The 25,597-nt window shown below is 46.1% G+C and overlaps 1 protein-coding gene across 1 annotated transcript; it reads left to right on the forward strand.

Annotated features, from left to right (window-relative positions):
• Positions 1-13,207: 13,207 nt before the first annotated feature.
• Positions 13,208-23,981, forward strand: cckar (cholecystokinin A receptor). The gene is made up of 5 exons (XM_078410724.1): positions 13,208-13,502; positions 13,607-13,858; positions 15,529-15,790; positions 15,892-16,019; positions 22,929-23,981. The coding sequence occupies exons 1-5, from the start codon at positions 13,385-13,387 to the stop codon at positions 23,435-23,437; spliced, it is 1,269 nt and encodes a 422-aa protein (XP_078266850.1). The 5' UTR covers positions 13,208-13,384; the 3' UTR covers positions 23,438-23,981.
• Positions 23,982-25,597: the final 1,616 nt, after the last annotated feature.

Raw genomic sequence — 25,597 nt, forward strand, 5'->3', positions numbered from 1 at the left:
CAAATCAAATAAGTAGGGAGAGAGACTGCAGCCTTGTCTGCAGCCCCTGTGGAGCTGGAAGTAGTCAGAGATTATATTGTTGGTCCGCACAGCTGCCATTGGCACAAAATATAATATTTTAATCGATAACAAGAATCATGGGCCAAAGCCAAATCTTTTGAGAACAGCAAACAAATATTACCATTCGACACTGTCGAATGTCTTCTCGGCGTCTAAAGAAATAATTACTTCCGATTGTTCTATGGTGTGAGGTGTACACGATACATTAAGTAGGCGCCACATGTTATAGAGCGAAAGTTTGGTCAGGGTTAATAACTTTGAAAACTACTGTTTCAAGACGGGTGACTAAAATTTTTGTGAGGATTTTATAATCACAATTCAACAAGCTTATAGGGCGGTATGAACCACACAATAGTGGGTCTTCATCTTTTTTAAGTAGGACTGATATGGTTGCCTGCAACATTGTTTGAGGTAGTTTCTGTTGGCTAAAGATTTCCTGATACAACAGTTTAAGTGTTGGAGCCAGTTTGATTGCCTCCAGGTCGTCTAGTTTTAAGCGTAGCATGGCAACTTCTGACTTTAGTTGGTCCGTTTCCCTCTCAAGTTTCGTCATCTTGTCGGAGTATGTATTCAGACCGCCCTCCAGCTCTTTCAAACGGCCATCTTGTTTTGCCATGTCGTCCATTATAAAATCTATTTTAGCATTCAAGTCTTTGGTACTTGAATCTATTCGTGCCAAGATCTTGCTTTCGCTGTTTGTTATGGCAGCCATCACTTCAGCCAAGTCGACAGACTCACTATCTTGGGGCCCCGAGGCTTTAGTGGCCTGGTCTTTGTCAGACTTGTCAGACTTTGTTTTGCCCATGGCGTCTTCCATGCTGTCAATGTGCAAATGCAAGGTCACTAATTTGGTGTGCCTGCAGTTCAATAACACTTATCTTAAACCCAAATCGTCTGAGGTTATTTAAAAAAAAGTTATTAGTATAAAAAAGTTCGCCCTGGGCAGGAGCTCAGAAAAGCACGTCCCTACATGTCACTAACCACCAGCTTTTTTATTTGTACATAAAGGGCATGAATCATTGTTCAGGGAGATTCTCCACCATGTCTCAAAGGCCATGTCAGTTTCAGCATCGGCGGTCACTCAAAGCGAGTATGACTGTCTCTCCATGGAGGACACCTTGCATGACTTTGTTTAACGTGGGGAGACTGGTGCACAGATAGCCACCAACATGGTCCTTGACAGATCTGGGTCAGGATCCAGTGGCATGGAGTCCAAGACGTCCGGGAACCCTTTCCTGCTGCAGCTTCCATCAGCCTTCCCAGCCGTTGTGACACTCCATTAAAGTCAGCCATCATCCTCCACCCGTTCCACCATTGAGGTCTTGGTTGGATTGTTCTTTGTCAGGGACCTCCCCCCTTCGACCTTATCGCCATGGGTGACCCTACCAGGAGCATAGCTCCAGGCAGCATCGCTCTCAGGATCTCAGGACCACACAAGCTTCTCCACCACGACAAGGTGACAATCCACGGAGAAGCCATGTCAGTTTATGTTGAATCTGTTACATCTACAGTGCTGTAGACACAAATTGCTGGAGTAACTCAGCGGGTCAGGCAGCATTTCGGGAGAGAAAGAATGGGTGACGTTTCGGGTTGAGACCCTTCTTCAGACTGAGGATCTACAGTGCTGGTCTTTCAAAGGCACAATAGTTTTCACATACTGTGTCATCAAATTTCATGAAGACTTCCACAAAGATGAAAAGATTTCAGGGTTTGTGACAATCAACAGATCATTTTGATCGCAAAATCCACTCCTTGCAAGATTTTATCCACGATGATCTGAAAAATATTGGCTGAAGACTGAACTCCATAGAATAAACTTCCCCTGATCCTATCACTCACCCACACACCCAGACCAACTGTAGCCCGTTAACCTACTAACCAGCATATGTTTGATACGCTGGAGGAAACCACCCAAAGGAAACACAAGTGTGGTATGAATGTTGATTTCCCAAACTTCAGGTTGCCCCTGCATTCCCTCTCTCTCTATCCCAATAGACAATAGACAATAGAAAATAGGTGCAGGAGAAGGCCATTCGGCCCTTCGAGCCAGCACCGCCATTCAATGTGATCATGGCTGATCATTCTCAATCAGTACCCCGTTCCTGCCTTCTCCCCATACCCGCTGACTCCGCTATCCTTAAGAGCTCTATCTATTGAATTACTGGGAGGAGCCAGCGCTGCCGTCGCAGCTGCGGCTTGCCTGCAGTCCGTCTGTCTTTTGTGTTTTTTGTTGTTTTTGTATGAATTGTAGTTTTAATATGGTGTAGTGTTTGTATGTTATGTTTGGGGGGGGGTGGGAGGGAACGGGAACTGTAAAATTCTCTCTCCCGAACGGAGACGCGACCTATGTTTCTGTGTCGTGTCTCCGTTCCCGTTGCGGCCTACCACCGGCCATGCACCTGGGACCACCTGGGGCTCTGGTTCGCAGAGCCCGCGGCCCGGACTCACCACCTGCGGCGCTGGCTGCCTGCGGATGCTACGGGAGCGGCTGCGACTCGTCTCCGGAGGCTCCGGCGCGGGCCGCGTGGACGTCGGAAGCCCGCAGGCCCCTGGATGGGGGCCGACATCGGGAGCTCCGGCAGCGGCAGAGGCAGCGTGTTCGCCCGCCCCGAATCGCGGGGCTTGGGTCGGCCCGCCGCGGACCTTTCACCGTCCAGCGCGGCCTGAAATAGGCCGTTGACCTTTCACCGCCCAGCGGCGGCTTCAATATCGGGAGCCCCGACCGCCCCGACGTGGCAAATCCAACAGCCTGACCGCGGGAGAAGACGGCAGGGAAGAGAAAAAGACATTTTTGGCCTTCCATCACAGTGAGGAAGGACTGGAGGAGACTCACTGTGATGGATGTTTCTTTTTGTTTGGTGTTAGTTGTGATTGTATGTGTTATTGCATTTTTATTGATTATTCTTATTGGTCTTATTGTTTAACTGCGGGTAATGTTTCATTTCACTACACATTTATGTGTATGTGACAAATAAACGACTATTGACTATTGACTAGCTCTCTCTTGAATGTATTCAGAGAATTGGCCTCCACTGCCCTCTGAGGCAGAGAATTCCACAGATTCACAACTCTCTGACTAAAAATGTTTTTCCTCATCTCTGTTCTAAATGACCTACCCCTTATTCTTAAACTGTGGCCCCTGGTTCTGGACTCCCCCAACATTGGGAACGTGTTTCCTGCCTCTAACGTGTCCAACCCCTTAATAATTTTATACGTTTCGATAAGATCCCCTTTCATCCTTCTAAATTCCAGTGTATACAAGCCTAGTCGCTCCAGTCTTTCAACATAAAGGGTCCCCGTCGCACTAGCTTCTTGTCTTCACCCAACAAACAGCTAACGATAGCCTGTTTCCTTTATCATCGTAACATTTTTGCATATCCTTCTTTCATTGTTCTTTATCTCTCTACATAATCGTCTATGTCTCTCGTTTCCCTTAACCCTAACCAGTCTGAAGAAGGGTCTCGACCCGAAATGTCACCCATTCCTTCTCTCCAGAGATGCTTCTTGTCCTGCTGAGTTACTCCAGCTTTTTGTATCTATCTTTGGTCACGTAGAAACATGCAAACTCCATACAGACATCACCCAAGGTCAGGTTTGAACACCTGGAATTGTGAGGCAATAGCTCTATTTGCTGTACCACTGTGCTTACTCCTGAAAGATGTCTAATTTGTGAATAGCTGTGATTGTGCTGACATGACAGATATGTTTTATGAAGTAGGTAACAGATATGATACAGCTTGATGTAATGTTTACATAAAGCGATAACATTTTGTTGCCACAGGCTGGCATTCACAAACACGCCACTTTGTTTTAGGAAGGAACTGCTTCAACTCAGTGGTATGAATATTGATTTCTCTAACTTCAAATAACCCCTGTATTCCCTCTCTCTCTCCATCCACCCCTCCACCCAACTCACACCGGCTTCTCGTTCTCGCCAAACAACTAATAATGGCCTGTTTCCTTTATCATTGTTACATTTTTGCATATCTTTCATTCATTTCTTCTATATCTCTACATCATCTATATCTCTCATTTCCCTTTCCCCTGACTCTTAGCCTGAAGAAGGGTCTCAACCCAAAACTTCACCCATTCCTTCTCTCCAGAGATGCTGCCTATCCCACTGAGTTACTCCAACATTTTGTGTCTATCTCCACTTTGTTTTACCCTATCCCATTCCTTATCAACGTGACTCCTCACAACATATAATATTAGTCCTTTTTTAATCAAAATAAATGTTATTCGGTGTAAAAAATATATACAAAACGGGTAATTGTGCAAAAAATAAATCTGACATTCTTGGAGGCTACACATACATTCAATGCGTCATAACATAGTGCTTACACAATTTTACCCGACATCCATGCCATTCATGTGGCCCCCTGGGGGGAATTCCCTTCCCTTATTTGTAGGGCGTCTCCACCACACCCTTCCCCGCCAACGTCCAGTAGCGGAAGGACACTAAACCATTGCCCTCCCCCACAGAGCCTTGCAGTTGGCTGCCCCAAGCTTCAGTGCGTCCCTCAGCATGTAATCCTGCAGTCGGGAGTGGGCCAGGGATCTTTGCAAACTTCTCCAGGCTCTCATTGCAAATCCACACTCTGTGAAGAGGCGGACGGTCACCTCTTCTCCATAGCAGCCGTCCCAAGGGCAGCGTGCACTGGTAGCTGGTCTGGGCTTACCATTGAAATTGTCTTTCAATATATTTTCATACCTTTTCAAGAAGCATCTTTGGGGCACCATTGCTGAAAATATCCTTCAAATCTAGTTGTCTCGCCTTCTAATCTAGCTTGAATTGTCTTTGTCATTCCTTTCCTTAGAACATACAAACACCATACAGAGCACCCATAGTCAGGATCGAACCTGGATCTCTGGAACTGTAAGGCAGCAACTCTACCGTTTGTGCCACTGTGCCGCCCTTTTAATTTAGATTAGTTTAGTTTATTATTGCCATGTGTACCGAGGTACAGTGAAACACGTTTGTTTTGTGCTATCTGGTCAAAGAGAAGACTGCATGATTACAATCAAAAAGCTGGAGTAACTCAGCGGGACAGGCAGCATCCCTGGAGAGAAGGAATGGGTGACGTTTCGGGTTGAGACCCTTCTTCAGAAGAAAAGTCACCCATTCCTTCTCTCCAGAGATACTGCTGTCCAGCTGAGTTACTCCAGCTTTTTGTGCCTATCTTTGGTTTAAACCAGCATCTGCAGTTCCTTCTTACACGTGATTACAATCAAGCCGTTCACAGTTTACAGATAAAGGATAAAGGGTACAACGTTTAGTGCAAAATAAAATCCAATTAAAGATATTCAAAGGTCTCCAATTAGGTACATGGGAGGTCAGGACTCAAGCAGGACAGTGGTGATTTTTATTCCTAAGAACTTGAAGCTTTCGATCATCTCCATGTCGGCACCATCAATGTATACAGGGGTGTGTGTTTTGCTTTGGCTTGCTGAGCCATAACCTGCAGGTTGTCAAAATACCACCTTCCTTTTTGCAGAAAACCAATTGACTACTCCATTTTGGTGAGTGATGGTGATTTGGCCAAGTCCGTGGTCCCTGCATGCTTCAAAGGATCCATCATTGTACCAGTGCCAAAGAATGCGTCTCCAGCTTGTTTGAATGACTATCGACCGGTGGCCCTCACCTCGGTGGTCATGAAATGCTTCGAGAGGCTGATCAAGAACCACATCTGTGCCTTCCTCCCTCGCAATATGGACTCGCAGCAGTTCGCATACCGTCCGAACAGATCCACGGATGATGCGGTCACCCAGGTTCTGCACACCGCTCTCTCGCATCTGGACAGCCAGAAGGGGGGCTATGTGAGGATGCTGTTCATTGATTTTAGTTCAGCTTTCAACGCAATAGTCCCCACCAGACTGGCTGAGAAGCTGCTGAAACTGGGGCTTAACACTCCCCTGTGTGCCTGGGTCCTGGACTTTAATACCGCCAGGCCCCAAGTGGTCAAGATGGAGAGACATACTTCTAACCCCCTCACTCTGAACACAGGATCCCCCCAGGGTTGCGTCCTTAGCCCCCTACTGTACTCCCTGTACACACATGACTGTATGGCCAGGTTCAGCTCCAACTCCATCATCAAGTTTGCTGATGACACTGTAGGGGTGGGCCTAATCTCCAATAACGATGAGAAGGCCTACCGGGAGGAGGTTGCTGATCTGGCACTCTGGTGTCAGGACAACAGCCTCCTCTTGAATGTCACAAAAACTAAGGAGCTGATTGTGGACTTTAGAAGGGCTCAACATTCGAGGACGTACACGCCACTGGGGATAAATGGGATTACTGTGGATAGGGTGAGCAGCTTTAAATACCTGGGAGTCCACATCACAGAGGATCTGACATGGACAACACACATTGCCTCACTGGTGAGTAAGGCAAGGCAGCGCCTTTACCACCTCAGACAGTTGAGGAAATTTAGAGTCTCCCTGAGGATCCTTCAGTGCTTCTACTCTGGAGCTGTAGAAAGCATCTTGTCCAGGAACATCACAATCTGGTTTTGGAACAGCTCTGCCCAGGACAGGAAGGCTCTGCGGAGAGTAATGTGTTCGGCTGAACGCACTTTGGGAACTACACTCGCCCCCCTGCAGGACCTACTATCCAATTGCGGAGCATTTGGATAGTAGTAACAGGATCGTTCCGAGTCAGCATGGATTTACGAAGGGGAAATCATGCTTGACTAATCTTCTGGAATTCTTTGAGGATGTAACTAGGAAAATTGACAGGGGAGAGCCAGTGGATGTGGTGTACCTCGACTTTCAGAAAGCCTTCGACAATGTCCCACATAGGAGATTAGTGGGCAAAATTAGAGCACATGGTATTGGAGGTAGGTTACTGACATGGATAGAAAATTGGTTGACAGACAGAAAGCAAAGAGTGGGGATAAATGGGTCCCTTTCAGAATGGCAGGCAGTAGCTAGTGGGGTACTGCAGGGCTCGGTGCTGGGACCGCAGCTATTTACAATATACATCAATGACTTGGATGAAGGGATTAAAAGTACCACTAGCAAATTTGCAGATGACACAAAGCTGGGTGGTAGTGTGAACTGTGAGGAAGATGCTATGAGGTTGCAGGGTGACTTGGATAGGTTGTGTGAGTGGGCGGATGCATGGCAGATGCAGTTTAATGTAGATAAGTGTGAGGTTATCCACTTTGGTGGTAAGAATAGGAAGGCAGATTATTATCTGAATGGTGTCAAGTTAGGAAAAGGGGACATATAACGAGATCTGGGTGTCCTAGTGCATCAGTCACTGAAAGGTAGCATGCAGGTACAGCAGGCAGTGAAGAAAGCCAATGGAATGTTGGCCTTCATTACAAGAGGAGTTGAGTATAGGAGCAAAGAGGTCCTTCTGCAGTTGTACAGGGCCCTAGTGAGACCACACCTGGAGTCCTGTGTGCAGTTTTGGTCTCCAAATTTGTGGAAGGATATTCTTGCTATTGAGGCTGTGCAGCGTAGGTTTACTAGGTTAATTCCCGGAATGGCGGGACTGTCGTATGTTGAAAGACTGGAGCGACTAGGCTTGTATACACTGGAATTTAGAAGGATGAGAGGGGATCTTATCGAAACATATAAGATTATTAAGGGGTTGGACACGTTAGAGGCAGGAAACATGTTCCCAATGTTGGGGGAGTCCAGAACCAGGGGCCACAGTTTAAGAATAAGGGGTAGGCCGTTTAGAACGGAGATGAGGAAAAACTTTTTCAGTCAGAGAGTTGTAAATCTATGGAATTCTCTGCCTCAGAAGGCAGTGGAGGCCAGTTCTCTGAATGCATTCAAGAGAGAGCTAGATAGAGCTCTTAAGGATAGCGGAGTCAGGGGGTATGGGGAGAAGGCAGGAATGGGGTACTGATTGAGAATGATCAGCCATGATCACATTGAATAGTGGTGCTGGCTCGAAGGGCCGAAGGACCTATTTTCTATTTTCTATTGTCTATTGACCTATACATCAGGAAGTGCAGATCCAGAGCCAGCAACATTATGGGGGACCACTACCACCCCAGCAACGGATAGTTCCAGCTGCTACGGTCAGGCAAACGCCTCCGCTGTCACGCTGTGAAAACAGAGAGGATGAGACGGAGCTTCTTCCCACAGGCCACCAGGACTGTTAACTCTCATATCACCAGGGACTAATTTAATTTACTGTACTAATTTATTTTTGGTGTTAAAAACCTTTTTCTCGTATTCTGTTTTGTAGTTTTAGCACAATCCACAGGCGTTGCCACTTTCATTTCACTGCACATCTTGTATATGTATGTGACAAATAAACTTGACTTGACTTGACTTAACTTGACTTGCAACCAGAGCAACTAACTGAACAGTCTCACCAGTGCATCTCAAGAGAGATTTGGCTTCACACCCACAGCCTTAACCTACAGCAATTTGACGGTGCAGCTGCACGAGCAATTTGTTTTGAGTAAAGTTCTCTAACATCTTGCATTCCATTTCCATTGACTTAGGAATTATGTTTGAATGCCAAGCTTTATACATTCAGCTGCTTTGACAGAAGTTGTTTATCTACCTGCCCATAAACAATCACATGATCTAATGTAGTGCCAACATGGCAATGAAAGGATAAATTATTTAGTGAAAGAACTTACAGTCATAAGCTCATAAGTTACAGGAGCAGAATTAGGCCATTCGGCACATTGAGTCTGATCCACCATTCAATCATGGCTGATCTCAATCCCATTCTCCTGCCTTCCCCCCATAACCCTGTCAACTCCTGATCATGCCAGTGAAGTGGGTGCCTTTATGGATAATGGAAAGCACATTTTAACCTAACGTTAAAATGGATCAAATACATTCCAGATAACCTATTCTGTTGTTTGTTGTTTAAAAAAAATACAATCATGTTTGCTGGAAAATTGTTGCACAATAGTTATTATTTCCAGCTCATCAAACATTCTGAGTTTCATTTCAATCATCAAAATACATATTTACAATATGATCTGACTCTTTGAGATACAGCACTGTTGTATAAATAGACCTCAGTAAACGTGTGTCATTTCGTCAGTTGCGATGTATTTTCTTTGTTATTCCTGCTGTAGCTAAAGTGCCCTTATTGTACTGTGGTTATTGTGTTGTACTCTTACTCTATTGCCTGAAGGCTTTCCGGAGGCTGGCTTCTAAATCAGGAAATATGAGCCTTTTAACTTGAATATGAACTTTTAAAAGTGACAATGTGGGGCGTTGAAAATCACTTTGTTACCTGCAAGCCAGTAAATCAGCTGCTGCTCAGCTGGCAAGTCCTTGTGTCCATCAATTGTGCTTCCTGGTTTCTGTCTTCTAGTCACAAACTAATTCTAACTGCTTTGGATTAAAGTAACTATCCAGTTTCTATGTACACCATTAAAGAAGAGTGTGTAGGAAGGAACTGCAGATGGTGGTTTACACCAAAGATAGACACAAAATGCTGGAGTAACTCAGCGGGCCCGGCGGCATCTCTGGAGAGAAGGAATAGGCGACACATCGGGCTTCTTCAGAACTTTTAAAGAAAAGTTGTAGTTTGCCATACGCTTCCAGTCCATTCGCCATCATTTGTGTATTACGCTCATATTGCATTGCTTAGGGTATTACAATATTGCCTCCTCCAGTCGTCACGGTATTGTTCGTTGTATATGGTATTATTTTGAACTGAATGGATCTCAAGCTCTGACATATATGTGTTCATGCTCCCATTCTAATTCTTTGGGGCGGCCCAGCTTGTGTTGAGTGCCTGGGCTGAACTTGATGTGTGCTTGGTGTAGTGATAAGCCACTGTTACTGTCCCTCTGCCACTTTGGCAAGCTGTGACATATGCTCTCGTCAATACACTGGGAGGCCTCAGAGAAATGAAACTCCATGCCCGTAATATCAGGCAGACACCAGAAGAATCAGTTTCGGTGCAAGAAATTCACATCAAATCTGTCAAAAAAGAGTCGACAATGTCTTCCAAAGAGAAAACATTTAATATTGACAACTGGTTAATATATTCAAAGGCATTCGACCATAATGCATGTGTAAACAATAGTTCAAATGCAAGGCAGAACACTTCAATCACCTGCATACTGAGAATACTGAGAGTCCCACACTGGTTGTCAGCGTTACATTGCTGAGAAGCAGTCATGCCACCCGTTTCATCTTGATCAATGACGCACCGCTGAGCAAAAAAACGTGCGCAATGTTATCCAAGATCTATATTTTGACCAAACTGATCACCCCTCCTAATTTTCCTCTCATCCCCTCTTTACCCTCCTGGCCCCACCACAGCAGAGCACCTTGCGTTCATCCCCTTGCCCAAAGCGCCACTCGAATCCAAATTCCAGCAGCGAATCAGCAGAAAAATCCACTGGGAAAACTGATAATACGATGCAATACAATACGATACAACTTTATTTATCCCAAGAGGAAAATTGATCTGCCAACAGTCATAAAAACACAAAATACATGAAACCTGAAATTAAAGTGACGAGTGGAAAGGATTGGGGATGTGCAAAGATTGGCAAAGATTGGGGAGAGGGGGAGGGGAGTCAGTCTACCCCACGACTGAAGGGGGAGGAGTTGTACAGTTTGATAGACAAAGGGAAGAAGGCTCTCCTGTGACATTCTGTCCTGCATCTTGGTGGAACCAGTCTGTTGCTGAAGGTACTCCTCAGGTTGAACAGTGTGTCATGGAGGGGGTGAGCCATATTGTCCAGGATGCTCCGCAGTTTGAGGAGCATCCTCCCCTCCAAGACCACCTTTCATGAATCCAACTCTGCCCCCAGGACGGAGCCAGCCTTCCTGATGAGCTTGTTAATCCTATTGGCATCCGCGGCCTTTGCCCTGCTGCCCCAGCACACAGCAGTGAAGAAGATGGCACTGGCTACCACCAATTGGGAGAACATCTACAGCATCTTACTGCAGACGTTGAAGGAGCGGAGCCTTCTAAAAAAATACAGCCGGCTCTGCCCCTCCTTGTACAGGGCCTCAGCGTTCCTGGACCAGTCCAGTTTACTGTCCAGGTACACTCCAAGGTACTTGTACTCCCTGGTAAACTGGACATTCACTCTATTGGTGCAGACAGGGGACAGGGGTGTTCCTCTCCTCCTAAAGTCCACCACTAACTCCTTAGTCTTGTCGGTGTTGAGCTGCAGGTGATTCAGCCCACACCACTCAACAAAGTCGTTGACTACACCTCTGTATTCAGCTTTCCTCCCCTCACAAGGAACCCACAATTGCAGAGTCATCTGAAAACTTCTGCAGGTGGCAGGAGTCCGAGTTGTATCTGAAGTCCGAGGTGTAGATGGTGAACAGGAAGGGAGAGAGGACCGTCCCCTGTGTTGCTCACTACCATGTCCGAGATACAGTTCTGTAGCCTAACATTTTGTGGTCATCCAGTCAGGTAGTTGGTGATCCAGGACACCAATGGAGCATCCACCCGCATCTTCGTCAGTTTGCTCCCTAGCAGTGCAGGCCGGATGGTGTTAAAAACACTGGAAAAGTTAAAAAAACATGACTCTCACAATGCTTCCCAGCTTATCCAGGTGAGCATAGGAATGATGGAGCAGGTGGATGATGGCGTCCTCAACCCCCATCTTTGTTTGGTAAGTGAACTGCAGGGGGTCCAGGTAGGGTTTAACCAGATGCCGCAGGTGAGTGAGCACAAGCCTCTCCAGGGACTTCATGATGTGTGAAGTCAGCGCCACCGGTCTGTAGTCATTGGAGGAGCTGGGGCACGTCCTCTTTGGTATAGGAACCAGGCAGGATGTCTTCCACATCACAGGAACCCTTTGCAGGCTCAGGTTGAAAATATGCTGGAGTACTCCGCACAACTGGCTGGCACACGCCTTGATTACCTTCGGGCTGACACCATCGGGACCCGTGGCTTTGCCTGGGCAGAGTCTGCTCAGCTCCTTCCTCACCTGCTCAGCCTTGATGGTCAGGCGCGACAAAGAATGGGCAGAGGAAGTGGACTAGGGGGATTGAGAGGGAGAATTTGTCAGGGAGCAAGGGAGACGATGGGCAGAGACCCCACCATCAAATCTATTAAAAAACTGGTTTAGCTCCTTGGCCCAGTCCTGATTTCTTTCCCTCCCCAGGCCACTGATCTTGAGGAAAATCTTTTTCACCCAGAGAGTTGTGAATCTGTGGAATTCGCTGCCACAGAAGGCAGTGGAAGCCAATTAACTGGATGTTTTCGAGAGTTCGATTTTGCTCTTAGGACTAAAGGAATCAAGGGATGTGGAGGAAAAGCAGGAACGGGGTACTGGTTTTACATGATCAACCATGATCATATTGACTGGCGGTTCTGACTTGAAGGGCCAAATGGCCCCTATTTTTCTATGTTTCTATGATTCCCTTATCCCTAACCAGTCTGAAGAAGGGTCTCGACTCGAAATGTCACCCATTCCTTCTCTCCAGAGATGCTGCCTGACCCGCTGAGTTAATAGAAAATAGACAATAGGTGCAGGAGGAGGCCTTCAAGCCAACACCGCCATTCAATGTGATCATGGCTGATCATTCTCAATCAGTACCCCGTTCCTGCCTTCTCCCCATACCCCCTGACTCCGCTATCATTAAGAGCTCTATCTAACTCTCTCTTGAAAGCATTCAGTGAATTGGCCTCCACTGCCTTCTGAGGCAGAGAATTCCACAGATTCACAACTCTCTGAGTGAACAGTTAATATTAACTCTCTGAGTTAATAAAGAGTACCGAGCGTGTTTCGCACTCTAATGTGGATGAACAAGCCTTCTTGCCAACCTCCAACATTTTTTTTGTGACGGGAAAGCAAAGCTCTGTTTTGTCCTGATAGTCTCCAAGATTAAAAAATAAAAATACGGATCAATAAGCTGGCATCTGCAGTTGCTCAATAAAGTGAGTGTCTGAATAAAGTCTCCGTCCTGGTGCCTGTGGACGGGGAGGAGCTGGAGCTGGGGACTGTCCCAGCAGGTGACTGACTCTCTCAGCGCCGGGCTCTCTCCCATTCGCATCTTCAAGTTACAAGACGCCCTTCAACACGTCCCGCCCGGCGCTCCCTCCCAATATCACTCCCCACCCAAGTTACAGCGGCGGCCACGGCTTCGGGTCGGCAACTATCACACTTGCACCGTTGGTATTACCCGCAGGAGAGCCGCGATGTTATCTGTCGTTACCTTCACAGCAGAGAAGCTTTAGAGAGATACACAGAGGCGCAGTCACTGCACGGCACGGCACGACATCCCTGCCGCTGCTCAGCCCATATATCGCTACAGGGGTTTCCCTTGGAGGCCAGGGACATATTTAGGGTGATACTTTACTTGGATGGATCGGCGTGTGGGTCGGGCACTGTGAGGCGGCGCCACAAGGGCAGACATGGAGACGGTCTCTCACCTGCTGCTGAATCTGACGGGGACGCCGAGAGTCGCGGCGACTGCGGCGACCAAGGGCTGCGAGGGCGACCAGTGCCAACAGGCTGCAGGTCCCGCCAAAGGTAGGCAATGTACTGGCAGGTACTGGCAGACACACCAATGCAACACTCCCCCCACCCCACGGTTTTCTACTTTAAGCAGTTGCCTCTCTTGTCTCTCTTTCCAGACCTGGATCGGACGGTGCGGATATTTCTTTACTGCCTGTTCTTCGCCTTGAGTGTGCTGGGGAATGTGCTGATCATCGCCGTCCTGCTGAAGAACAAGCGGCTGCGGACAGTAACCAACACCTTCCTGCTCTCGCTGGCGGTCAGCGACCTGATGCTCTGTCTCTTCTGCATGCCCTTCACCCTCGTCCCAAACCTACTCAAGAATTTCATCTTCGGGAGTACTGTCTGCAAAGCTGTCGCCTACTTCATGGGTAAGGCTCCAAAGCGAAACTCCTGTCCGAGGCGTGGCATTCATTGAAAGACGGAGCAAAGCTGCCTTGCTCCAGCACTGTGTGTTTTTTTATTTTATTTTTGCAAAGCCTTTCTCCCCCAGCACACTGGCTCACTCGTAAAACTGCGTTGGCTTTTCTTTTATTGTACGTTTTGACAATGCACTGTTTGCATTTACACAAATTATTTCAAACGAGTGCTAAAGTTGAGATTGGGTAATTCTGCGCTAAAGCGGGCATTGGGCATTTAGCTAAAGGTGTATCTCAGACATACATCTCCGTCAGGACAAATCTTTTGTTTGTTTGTTTTTATGTCCTGTTTGCTCTGTAAAGCGTCTTTGAGTATCCTGAAAAGCGCTATATAAAATAAATGTATTATTATTATTATTATTATTATTATACTTTCACATGAATACCGTTGTAAGCATGGGATAGACACAAAAAGCTGAAGTAACTCAGCGGGTCATGCAGCATCTCTGGAGGAAAGGAATAGGTGACGTTTCGGGTCGAGACCCTTCTTTTCTCAATAGATGCTGTCTGGCCCGCTGAGTTACTCCAGCATTTTGTGTTTATCATCGATTTAAACCACCCTCTGCCGTTTCTTCCTACATCGTTGCAAACCTGCCTTTCTACACTGTGTGGACCTGTGAGAAATGCGAACGGAATGCTCCTAGCTGTATCTGAGTGTGTCAGCAACAGGAGGGAAGATAATGGCCGTTTGCTTGGCTGTTAATATTTAAACTATGTTAAATATAATCTGCATTTACTCTTATACCACAGACTTTGTTTTTCTACTCAGTCATGTTCATGGCTGAGATCATATAATACAATTATCAAAGGTAAAGATCTGGTTCGGTTTCCAAGGGAAAATTGTGTAATGAAATTGCATAATCGTCAAATCTCGATCTACTTATCTTACTTATCCACCGTAGACAGGCAGGCGAACAGGTGGTGGAATGATAGACCATGTACAAGCAGATGGGATTAGTTTATATTGGATTCGTGGTGGGCTTAGACATGGTGGGCCGAAGGGCCCGTTCCAATGCTGTTCTATGCCATGAATTGCCTTAAATGCATTGATTGTATCAGTACTCTTCCAATCCCAAAATAATAAATGCATCAAATTACAACACAGTGGCTCAGATTGTTAAGATTCTAGTTGATACAAAATATAATAGGTTTACATTAATCAGTTGTCACCTGATAGTTAATTGAGACAGAATATACAATCGATGTATAAACAAGACCTTCAATGAGACCGGCCCTTCAATCATTCATTCAAATTGAATTGTTCTCTATTTCCTCTTATTAATAATATATAAATAAATACATATAGAATACTGGAAAAATATTGAAAGATGCATATTACATTCATTGATGTAAAACAGCTAACCCTAACAACGGCACAGAGAACAAGACCCAGAGAAAAACTGAAACAGAGCCGGTAAGGTAAAGCCCTAGCTGTGACCCAAGAAGGGTCTCGACCCAAAACGGCACCTATTCCTTCTCTCCCCCTGTGTTACTCCAGCATTTTGTGTCTAACCCAATCCTAACCTTCGTTTTGCATTGGGAGATTGTTTTCGAATTGTGGACTATGATAGAGGAAATGCTTTTCATATTTCCAATTGTAATAAATTCTGTTTGTTTCCTAGGTATTTCTGTTAGCGTTTCCACCTTCAGTTTGGTGGCGATTTCTCTGGAGAGGTACAGTGCTATCTGCAAACCGCTTAAATCCAGGGTGTGGCAAACCAGATCTCATGCCTTCAAAGTGATTGCCGCTACTTGGCTGATCTCGGTTACCGTGATGTTACCGTATCCCATCTACAGCACGCTGGTCCCCTTCACCAGGGTCAACAATAGCACCGGTAACATGTGCCGCCTTCTCTGGCCCAACGACTTCACCCAGCAGTTTTGGTAATCTCCATACTCATGATGTTCTTATTTAAACGTTTATCAACACCAACCTGCGTTGAAATGAGCTTCGATCTAACTTGATGCATTATCTCTCACTTTAGGTATATTTTCCTGTTACTGGTTCTCTTTCTGGTTCCCGGGATAGTGATGATGATTGCATATGGACTAATATCCCGCGAATTGTACAGCGGCATCCAATTTGAAATGAGCCGGAGAAGGAAGAGCCAAGGTAAGTGCGCAGACGGAGATGAAAAGATGCGGCGGTGGGGTCCAGTCTTCACTTCAGCTGCTCTCAGACCCTCGTCAGAGAGTTCAAACACCGAATAGAAACATTGGCACTCACTGTCCCAGCATCTGTTAAAAACATAATTTATTAATTTGATTAAAATTTGTTGCCATGTCTTGATATTTCACTGCAAATTGAAATTCCGTTCATTTAATTGGGCTATAATAGGTGAAAACCTGGTGACAGTGATGGTCAAAATGACGATTTAGAAAAAAGAATGTCCTCAGCACATATTGAAATACACATCGTTGCAGTTTAGGTAAAACTTTCAGTGAAATTGGTCAAAGTAGAATACACGGAAAAGCTTCTGTAATCAAACTGAAAATAGCATACACTGAGATGTTGAATCACTGGATTCAAGTTTTTGACTTCCAGAGTAACTGACTTTTTTGGTATTGATGTTGAAATCATTTTGCTAGAAAAAATTCAAGGCATTTAATTCTGATAGTTCGACCTGATATTTTATTATAAAACTGAAATTATTTTTCAGAATGAATGAAGCATTATAAAAGCTCAGCCATGGAAAGGTAATGCCAAAACTAAATTCAGTTGAAGGTAATCTTCATTAAAAAGCTTTGGACTATAACAATTTCCCACCAAAGATGCATTTGATTTTCACTCTAAACTTTGATTCTTCTTCATGGTTGTATGGAAACTTTCCACTAATAAAATTATCAGCTATTATTAATATAGAAAATATGATTAAATAATGTCCAGAGTAGTTAATTAGATTAGGACAACAAATCACATGCCCTTCAGGGTCAGAGTTATGGGGAGAAGGCAGGAGAATGGGGTTAGGAGGGAGAGATAGATCAGCCATGATTTAATGGCAGAGTAGATTTGATGGGCCGAATGGCCTAATTCTATTCTTATCACTTTTGACCACTGCTTGTTTACCCACAAGCTTCCTAAGATCTGGAAGAAATCATATGTACTGGCACTCCTGAAACCCGGGAAAGATTCATCGATTCCTCAGAGCAACAGGCCAATCTCACTTCTGAGTCATACAAACAAGCTCTTTGAACGCCAGATACTTGACAGAGTTGGACCTGTTGTTGATGATCTCCTCATAGACCATAGATAATAGACAATAGGTGCAGGAGTAGGCCATTCGAGCCAGCACCGCCATTCAATGTGATCATGGCTGATCATTCTCAATCAGTACCCTCATCCCAGAGCAAGCTGGTTTCCGCCCCGGCAAGTCTCCGACGAGCCAAGTACTCAACCTCACTCAGCACATTGAAGATGGTTTTGAGGAAGGGAAAGTAACCGGTGTTGTGTATGGACCTCTCAGCTGCTTACGTCACTGTTAACCATAGACGCCTTCTCCACAAGATCCTGGAGCTTACCAAGGATATCCATCTAACAGAATTGATTGAAAGGATGCTCGAGAACAGGTACTTCAAACAGTTTGTCGAACTGGGTAGTAAGAAGAGCAGATGGCGGAAACTCAAGAACGGACTACCACAGGGAACTGTGCTTGCACCAATACTCTTTAACATGTTCACTAACGACCAACCTAGAAGTGAAGGTACATGTCGCTTTATCTATGCAGATGACCTTGTTGTAGCTGCCCAAAACAGTGACTTCAGAGCTATTGAAGAGCGACTCTCAAATGCCCTCAACAAACTAACACCTTACTACGAAGAGAACCATCTCCGTGCAAATCCATCAAAGACACAGGTGTGTGCATTCCATCTGCGCAACCGAGAAGCCAGATGTCACCTCTTGAAAACTGGTACCCCTCTTGAAAACTGCGATCACCAAATATGTCTAGGAGTCACCTTAGATCGTTGTCTCTCCTTCAAGACCCGTATTGAGAAGACAACAGCTAAAGTCTGCAAAAAACATTGTCATCAGAATTACTGGAACAAGACGGGGCGCAATTCCTGACACTCTATGATCAAATGCCTTGGCCCTTTGCTGCTCAACAGCAGAGAATGCATGCCCAGTCTGGGAAAGATCAGCCCATGCTAAGAAGATGGATCCAGCCATCAATACAACCTGCTGCCTTATCACTCGATGTCTTAGACCAACATCAACTGACAGCCTATACATACTATCTGGTATAGCGCCACCAGAGATTCGTCGCAGTGCAGCAAGCAGTAGAGAACGCCATCGCCAGACCACAGATGTACGACATCCCCTATTCGGCCATGAACCCACAAAGAGTCGGCTAAAGTCCAGAAAAAGCTTCCTCAACGAAGTTGAACCAAATGCTGAAGCTGAGGGTACGAGAGTTGCATTATGGGAAGAGAGGCTAGCCAATCTCCCATCAACAATATCCATGTCCATAAGTGCCAAATAAGAACCTCCTCCTGGGGCCAAATCAAGCTGGGCTGAATGGAAACCCCTCAAGACTAAGAGCTGGTACTGGCCATTGTAAAGCGACTCTCAAGAAGTGGGGTTATATAGACACTGAAGACGTCATCTGCATATGTGGCACTGAACCACAAACTACGGAGCACCTATTGAGACGTCCTCTATTGGAGCACGAATGCAAAGCTGAGGACCTCACAGAGAACAATGATATTGCTAAGAGTTGTGTTCAGTTTTGGCTGGAGCACAATATCTAGCATGTTGTGGGCACGATAAGAAGAAGAAGATCACTTTTGATCTTATGATTTTGTTCCTGTACAGTTGTACCAGCATCTTTCACCAGTGTAAACCAACTAATAACTCAAGTGACAGCCATTAAAAGTGCAATATTTATGATCCAACGTTAGCAGCGGACTTGACATCATCTTCACCATCTGTGGCAGTGGCATCTGTCCATGACGCAATAGTTAGATGTTAGCACCACACATTTGTCCTGGAGATAAAGTCCCAGCCTCACACTGGGAATACCCAAACCCAGTTTGGTGCTCCACCAATCCTGACAACAAAAGTGCTAAATGGAGTAGGCCCAATATGGATTTCAAATCTGATCATCCATTAAAGCACTGTGGAATATCATATCATATCATATCATATACATACAGCCGGAAACAGGCCTTTTCGGCCCACCAAGTCCGTGCCGCCCAGCGATCCCCGCACATTAACACTATCCTACACCCACTAGGGACAATTTTTACCTTTTTTTACCCAGCCAATTAACCTACATACCTGTACGTCTTTGGAGTGTGGGAGGAAACCGAAGATCTCGGAGAAAACCCACGCAGGTCACGGGGAGAACGTACAAACTCCTTACAGTGCAGCACCCGTAGTCAGGACCGAACCTAAGTCTCCGGCGCTGCATTCGCTATAAAGCTACCGCTGCGCTACCGTGCAGAAATATACACAAGCACATTCTGTAAACCTATGGCTCAACATCCTCCCTATGCGACTATCACTGTTGAACTAGGAGATCAGTACTGGTTCAATGAGGAGTTTAGATGAACTTGTCGGAAGCATGACCAGCTAAAAATGCTGGCGTGCCAGTCTCGTGAAGCCATGGCATGGGACTAAGTGTGCTGAACATCAAAAACCAGCAGGCAATAGACTGGGAGCTCAATGATCTCACAATCAACACTTCAGAGCAAAGTTCTGCATTCTACCACATTTAGTCCTGATGAACAACTAAACAGTCAACAGGAGAAGGGAACAAGAAGATTCCCATCCTCAACTAAAGCAAGGCTCGACATGTAAATACTAAAGAAAAGGACAGAATATGTACAACCTTGATCAGCCAGAAGTGACAGGTGGAAGATCCATTTCAGATTTCTCTTGAATCTCCTCCATCACAGAAGCCAGGCTCCAGCCAATTTGTGTCCTCTGCATTCTATCAAGGAACAGCTGGGAGCTCTGAATACAGAAAAGCCTACGGGACCCTACAACATCCCAGCTGTGGTACTGAAGGACTACACTCCAGAATCAGCGTGAGTCACTTCCTGCCACACAAATCAGGACTACAATCGAATATTCTCCTGTTACCAGGATGGGGACAGTGTCAACGGTTCTCAAGAAGCTCATCACCATCCATGATAAAGCAAATTGCTTGATTGGCACCCAATCAGCCACCACGTGCACTCATTCTTTCACTGCTTGTGCAGACCGAATGTGTACATGCTGCAGTTAATCACCCAGGCTACTACAGCAGCACTTCCAAAACGCACAACCTCTATCGCCAGGAAGGGCAATGGTGGTAGGTGTCTGGAAACACCACCACCATGCAGCTTCGCCTCCATGTCACTGACCATCCAGACTCAGAAATAGATTGCAGGCCCATCACTATTGCTGAGTCTTAATCCTGAACTCCTGACCAATGGGGAGAATAAAATGGGGTCTGTGTAACAATTGTAACAATTGTACTTGACGATCCATGAACCCCATTCTTTCTATTCAACCGTTTCCAGAAGATCACTTTGCACAAGATAGCTGAAATCAGGCAACCATCTCATTCCGAGCTCCAAGGAACAAAGTCCTAAACTGCCCAACATCTCCTTATAGGTGAGGCCCTCGAACCGGGGAACATCCTCGTAAATCTTCTCTGCACTCTTTCCAGTACTTTGAGGCAAATGATGGAAAGCATTGTTCAAGCAATCGTGTTATTATTTTCCAAATAGCTAGTATCAACATGGGTTTTTGAAAGGGAAATCTTGTTTGGTATTTAATGATAGATAGTTGAGGTTGAGGAAAGTGTTTGGATTTCCAAGCACCATGTAAAAGGTTACTGAAGGCTCAGGTATGGTCTGAAGCATGGTCTCGACCCGAAACGTCACCCATTCCTTCCATCCAGAGATGCTGCCTGTCCCGCTGAGTTATTCCAGTATTTTGTATCTATCTTCGGTTTAAACCAGCATCTGAAGTTCCTTCCTACAATAAATGGTTACTGGGTCGGGTAGGAGCTCATGGCATTGGTGGTAACATACTAGCATGGCTTGAGAATTGCTTAACCAACAAAAAGCAGATTAAGATGAAGGGACTGAGTATATTTTAGGCAAATGTCCAAAGATAGGTGGGAATGCAAACTGGGAAGAAGGATTAAAGAGTCTACCAAGGAACGTAGGAGAAGTGAGTTGGCAAAAATCTGTCAGATATGGTGTAAAGGAGAAACATTACATCGATCCAAAAGGAAAGGTTGCAGAGACAACGTGAATATTGTTTAAGGACTACAGAAGAATAATCTGATCCCGGTATAAGTAAACAGTGAGTCAGCCTGCAGTTATAGCAAGTAATTGGAAAGACAAATAGAGAGTTGGTTTTTATTGCTGGAGAGATAGAGTGGAACATTGTGATGCATCTGTCCGCGAGCTGGTAAAACTACGCACGACATAATGCACACAATGTTATTCTTCTTGTTTCCAGGACAAAGATACTCGTATTGCAGGCAGTTCAGGGAAGGTTCAATGGGCTGATCCCTCAAATGTAGACGCCTGCTCCTATTTCTCACGTTATTATATTTAACTACATTGTCCGTGGTAATTTATCCCGCCTATAAATGGATGGCAGAATCTGGAGAGAAAGAAGCGGACATGGGGAGAATGAAGAAGGGATGTGACCCAAAACACCACCTATTCCTTTTCTGCAGAGATGCTGCCTGACCCACTACATTTGTCCAGCATTTCATGTCTATCTTCGATGCTAACCAGCATCTGCAGTTCCTTCCTACACATTTTGTCTACTGCATAAGGTCATCGTCTACTCCGCCATTCAATCATGGCTGATCTATTTCTCCCTCCTAACCCCATTCTCCTTCCTTCTCCCCATAATCCCTGACAATCAAGAATCTATCTCTACCATACAAATATCCATTGACAATGTAATGCTGAGGCTCTATTAGGTGTTGGTCAGGCTGCATTTGGAGTATTGTGAGCAATTTTGAGGTTTACAAGAATGATCCCATGAATGAGTGGGTCAACATATGATGAGTGTTTGATGACACTGTGCCTGTACTCACTGGAGTTGAGAAGAATGAGGGTGGACCTCATTGAAAGGCTCGAAGGGCCGAATGGCCTACTCCTATTTTCTATGTTTCTATGAAACGTACCGAATAGTGAAAGGCTTGGATAGAGTGGATGTGGAGATGTTTCCACTAGTGGGAGAGTCTAGGACTAGGGGTCATACCCCCAGAATTAAAGAACGTTCCTTTAGGAAGGTGAGGAGGAGGAATTTATTTCATCAGAGGGTGGTGAATCTGTGGAATTATTTGCCACAGAAGGCTGTGGAGGCCAAGTGAATGAATATTTTTAAGGCAGAGATAGATAGCTTTTGTATTAGTACGGGTGTCAGGGGAATTGTATTAGTACGGGTGTCACTGGAATTTAGAAGGATGAGAGGGGATCTTATCGAAACATATAAGATTATTAAGGGGTTGGACACGTTAGAGGCAGGAAACATGTTCCCAATGTTGGGGGAGTCCAGAACAAGGGGCCACAGTTTAAGAATAAGGGGTAAGCCATTTAGAACAGAGATGAGGAAAAACTTTTTCAGTCAGAGAGTTGTGAATCTGTGGAATTCTCTGCCTCAGAGGGCAGTGGAGGCCAATTCTCTGAATACATTCAAGAGAGAGCTAGATAGAGCTCTTAAGGATAGCGGAGTCAGGGGGTATGGGGAGAAGGCAGGAACGGGGTACTGATTGAGAATGATCAGCCATGATCACATTGAATGTGGTGCTGGCTCGAAGGGCCGAATGGCCTCCTCCTGCACCTATTGTCTATATGGGGAGAAGGCAGGAGAATGGGGTTAGGAGGGAGAGATAGATCTGCCAGATCAGTGAATGGCGGAGTAGGCTTGCAGGGCCGAATGGCCTAATTCTGCTCCAGTCATTTCTGACATGATGACCTGATATTGGCCGAAGAGTCACTGTAACTGGTTAAAGGGGTAACGGGGAACTCCGGATCATGTGTGAATTTGGCGGTGTTTTATTCACAGAACCGAACAGCACCAGGGGCGCTAGCAGTTGCGAGGATGGGGATGGGTGTTACATGCAACATGTCAAACGCAGGAGGACCATGGAAATGCAGGGATTATCAAGCAGCAGGCGCACTAAAACAAGCAGAGCAAGAAGCAACAGTTCCACTGTGAACTTAATGGCGAAGAAGCGAGTGATTCGGATGCTGATCGTGATTGTGATCATGTTCTTCATCTGCTGGACCCCGATCTTCTGCGCCAACGCTTGGCGAGCGTTTGACCAGCTCTCCGCCGACAGGTTCCTGTCCGGAACCCCCATTTCATTCATCCATCTGCTCTCCTATACATCAGCCTGTGTAAACCCCATCATCTACTGCTTCATGAATAAGCGCTTCCGCGTGGCTTGCTTCGCCACCTTTGCCTGCTGTCCCCAGCAGCGGGTCCAGCTGAGAGAAGTGGAGGATGAAGGTCGGACAACCACCGCCTCCCTCTCCAGGAGCACCTACACCAAAGTCTTGGCCCCCTCCTGACCCGGGCTCCAAGCAAGGGGTGACCCTCTACTATAATCTCCTCGCATTAGCCCCGTCTATTTAAACAGATATTCGCCCACTTTATTTATTTCGTTTGCAAGCGATGCGTCGATCAGGACACAAGAGAACGGACGTGAAAACTGTTTCAAAAGTCAAGAGAGTTTTATTGTCATCGGTCCCGAAACGGAACAATTAAGTTCTTACATCCGAGTGCTGTAAACAGTGCTCTGCAAACACGTGACGCCAACAAACACGCAAAAAGACACCCGCTTTCCCTGGACATTATTTGCAGAGAATAAAACACATTGCACCGCCGAGATTACGTTTAATTATCCTTTCCGATGCATCTCCGTCGCCTGTTTCTCGGTGCCATTCCCTCAAACATTGGCGACAGGAAGAAGACTGATTGTAAGCAAATGATTGAAACACAATGATTACTTTGCTGGCAATGATGATGTTATGGGATTAGGGTGTGTGGCAGCCAGTGAGTGGCACGTCCAGCAGTGTGTGTTCCCACAAGAGACACTGTCGACCGACCTTCTGTCCGCCAGTGAGGGAAGTGAGGAGCGGGCGGGCGGGCGGGCGGATGGGATGGATGGATGGGGGCATCTCCCTACCCCCGTCTACCCGGTTGGACCCCCGTCTACCTCGCCTTCCTTCAGCCACGACCTGCAGATGAAGACGGGTCTCGACCTTGAAGCGTCGACCCATTCCTTCTCACCAGAGATGCTGGCTGCGCCGCTGAGTTACCCCAGCATTTTGTGTCCATCTTCAGTTTCCACCACAGTGGTTGTAAATGCGTGCCCGCATCCAAGATCCACAGCCGGTTGACAGAAGCGGGACGGGATCCTTTAAGTACGTGTAACCAGAAGTTACGATGTGTGTAAGATAGGAGCGCCCGTTCGACCCTCACGAACGCCACGCCGGTGGACGGCGGCTTGCCCCGCTGCTCCATGTTTCGTTTACCAATAAACGGGGAATGCACATCAGCGTGTTCTTGTTTTGATTCCCGCTCACAGCTTGCTGCTGCGTTCCCTGCAGAGCGCACGTACCACACCCACAGGCACGTGCCAACGTCAAGTCAAGTCAAGTTTATTTGTCACATACACATACACGATGTGCAGTGAAATGAAAGTGGCAATGCCTGCGGGTTGTGCACAAAAAAGAATTACAGTTACAGCATATAAATAAAGTTAATAAGTTACTATAGTGTAGACAAAAATGTAGTCTCTGGAGTAATAAAAGTTAACAGTCCTGATGGCCTGTGGGAAGAAACTCCGTCTCATCCTCTCCGGTTTCACAGCGTGACAGCGGAGGCGTTTGCCTGACCGTAGCATCTGGAACCGTCCGTTGCTGGGGTGGCAGGGGTCCCTCATGATCTTGCTTGCTCTGGATCTGCACCTCCTGATGTATAGGTCCTGCAGGGGGACGAGTGTAGTTCCCATGGTGCGTTCTGCCGAACGAACTACTCTCTGCAGGGCCATCCTGTCCTGGGCAGAGCTGTTCCCAAACCAGACTGTAATGTTGCTGGACAGGATGCTCTCTACAGCCCCAGAGTAGAAGCAATGAAGGATCCTCAGAGACACTCTGAATTTCCTCAGTTGTCTAAGGTGGCAAAGGCGCTGCTTTGCCTTACCCACCAGTGCGGCAATGTGCGATGCCCATGTCAGATCCTCTGTGATGCGGAGCTGTGATGCACAGTTGGCCCCCACTTGACACCAACACCGCTCAAATATCGACCTAAAGCAGACGAGCTGGCCAAGTTGAAGTAAACCACAAGACAAACCATCCTGGGTGTACGGTTCCACCAGTGCCAAACTAGTGGGAAACACAGAAACAGCTGGTTTAGCACGGGGGTCCAGAGATGATGCCTGACCTGCTGAGTTACTCAAGCGCGTTGTCTGTTATCCAAACGCTCTCATTCCCAAATTGTGCCTTGATATTTTTTGGACAGCAATGTAAAATTTGGCGGTTTTTGCCAGTGGAGTTAATTCACCCCCCACTGCCCATCACAATCAATATGTAAAGTAAATAAGATTCTTTTTATTTTGTGGAATAGACAATGAAAATGAAAAACAAAATGAACATTCTGGCACCACTTAGGACATGATTGCAGTTTAACCACCTCGACCAAGAGTCAAGAGTGTTTAATTGAAGAAT

Source organism: Rhinoraja longicauda, chromosome 1, assembly GCF_053455715.1.
Source record: "Rhinoraja longicauda isolate Sanriku21f chromosome 1, sRhiLon1.1, whole genome shotgun sequence".
Taxonomy (NCBI): Eukaryota; Metazoa; Chordata; class Chondrichthyes; order Rajiformes; family Arhynchobatidae; genus Rhinoraja; species Rhinoraja longicauda.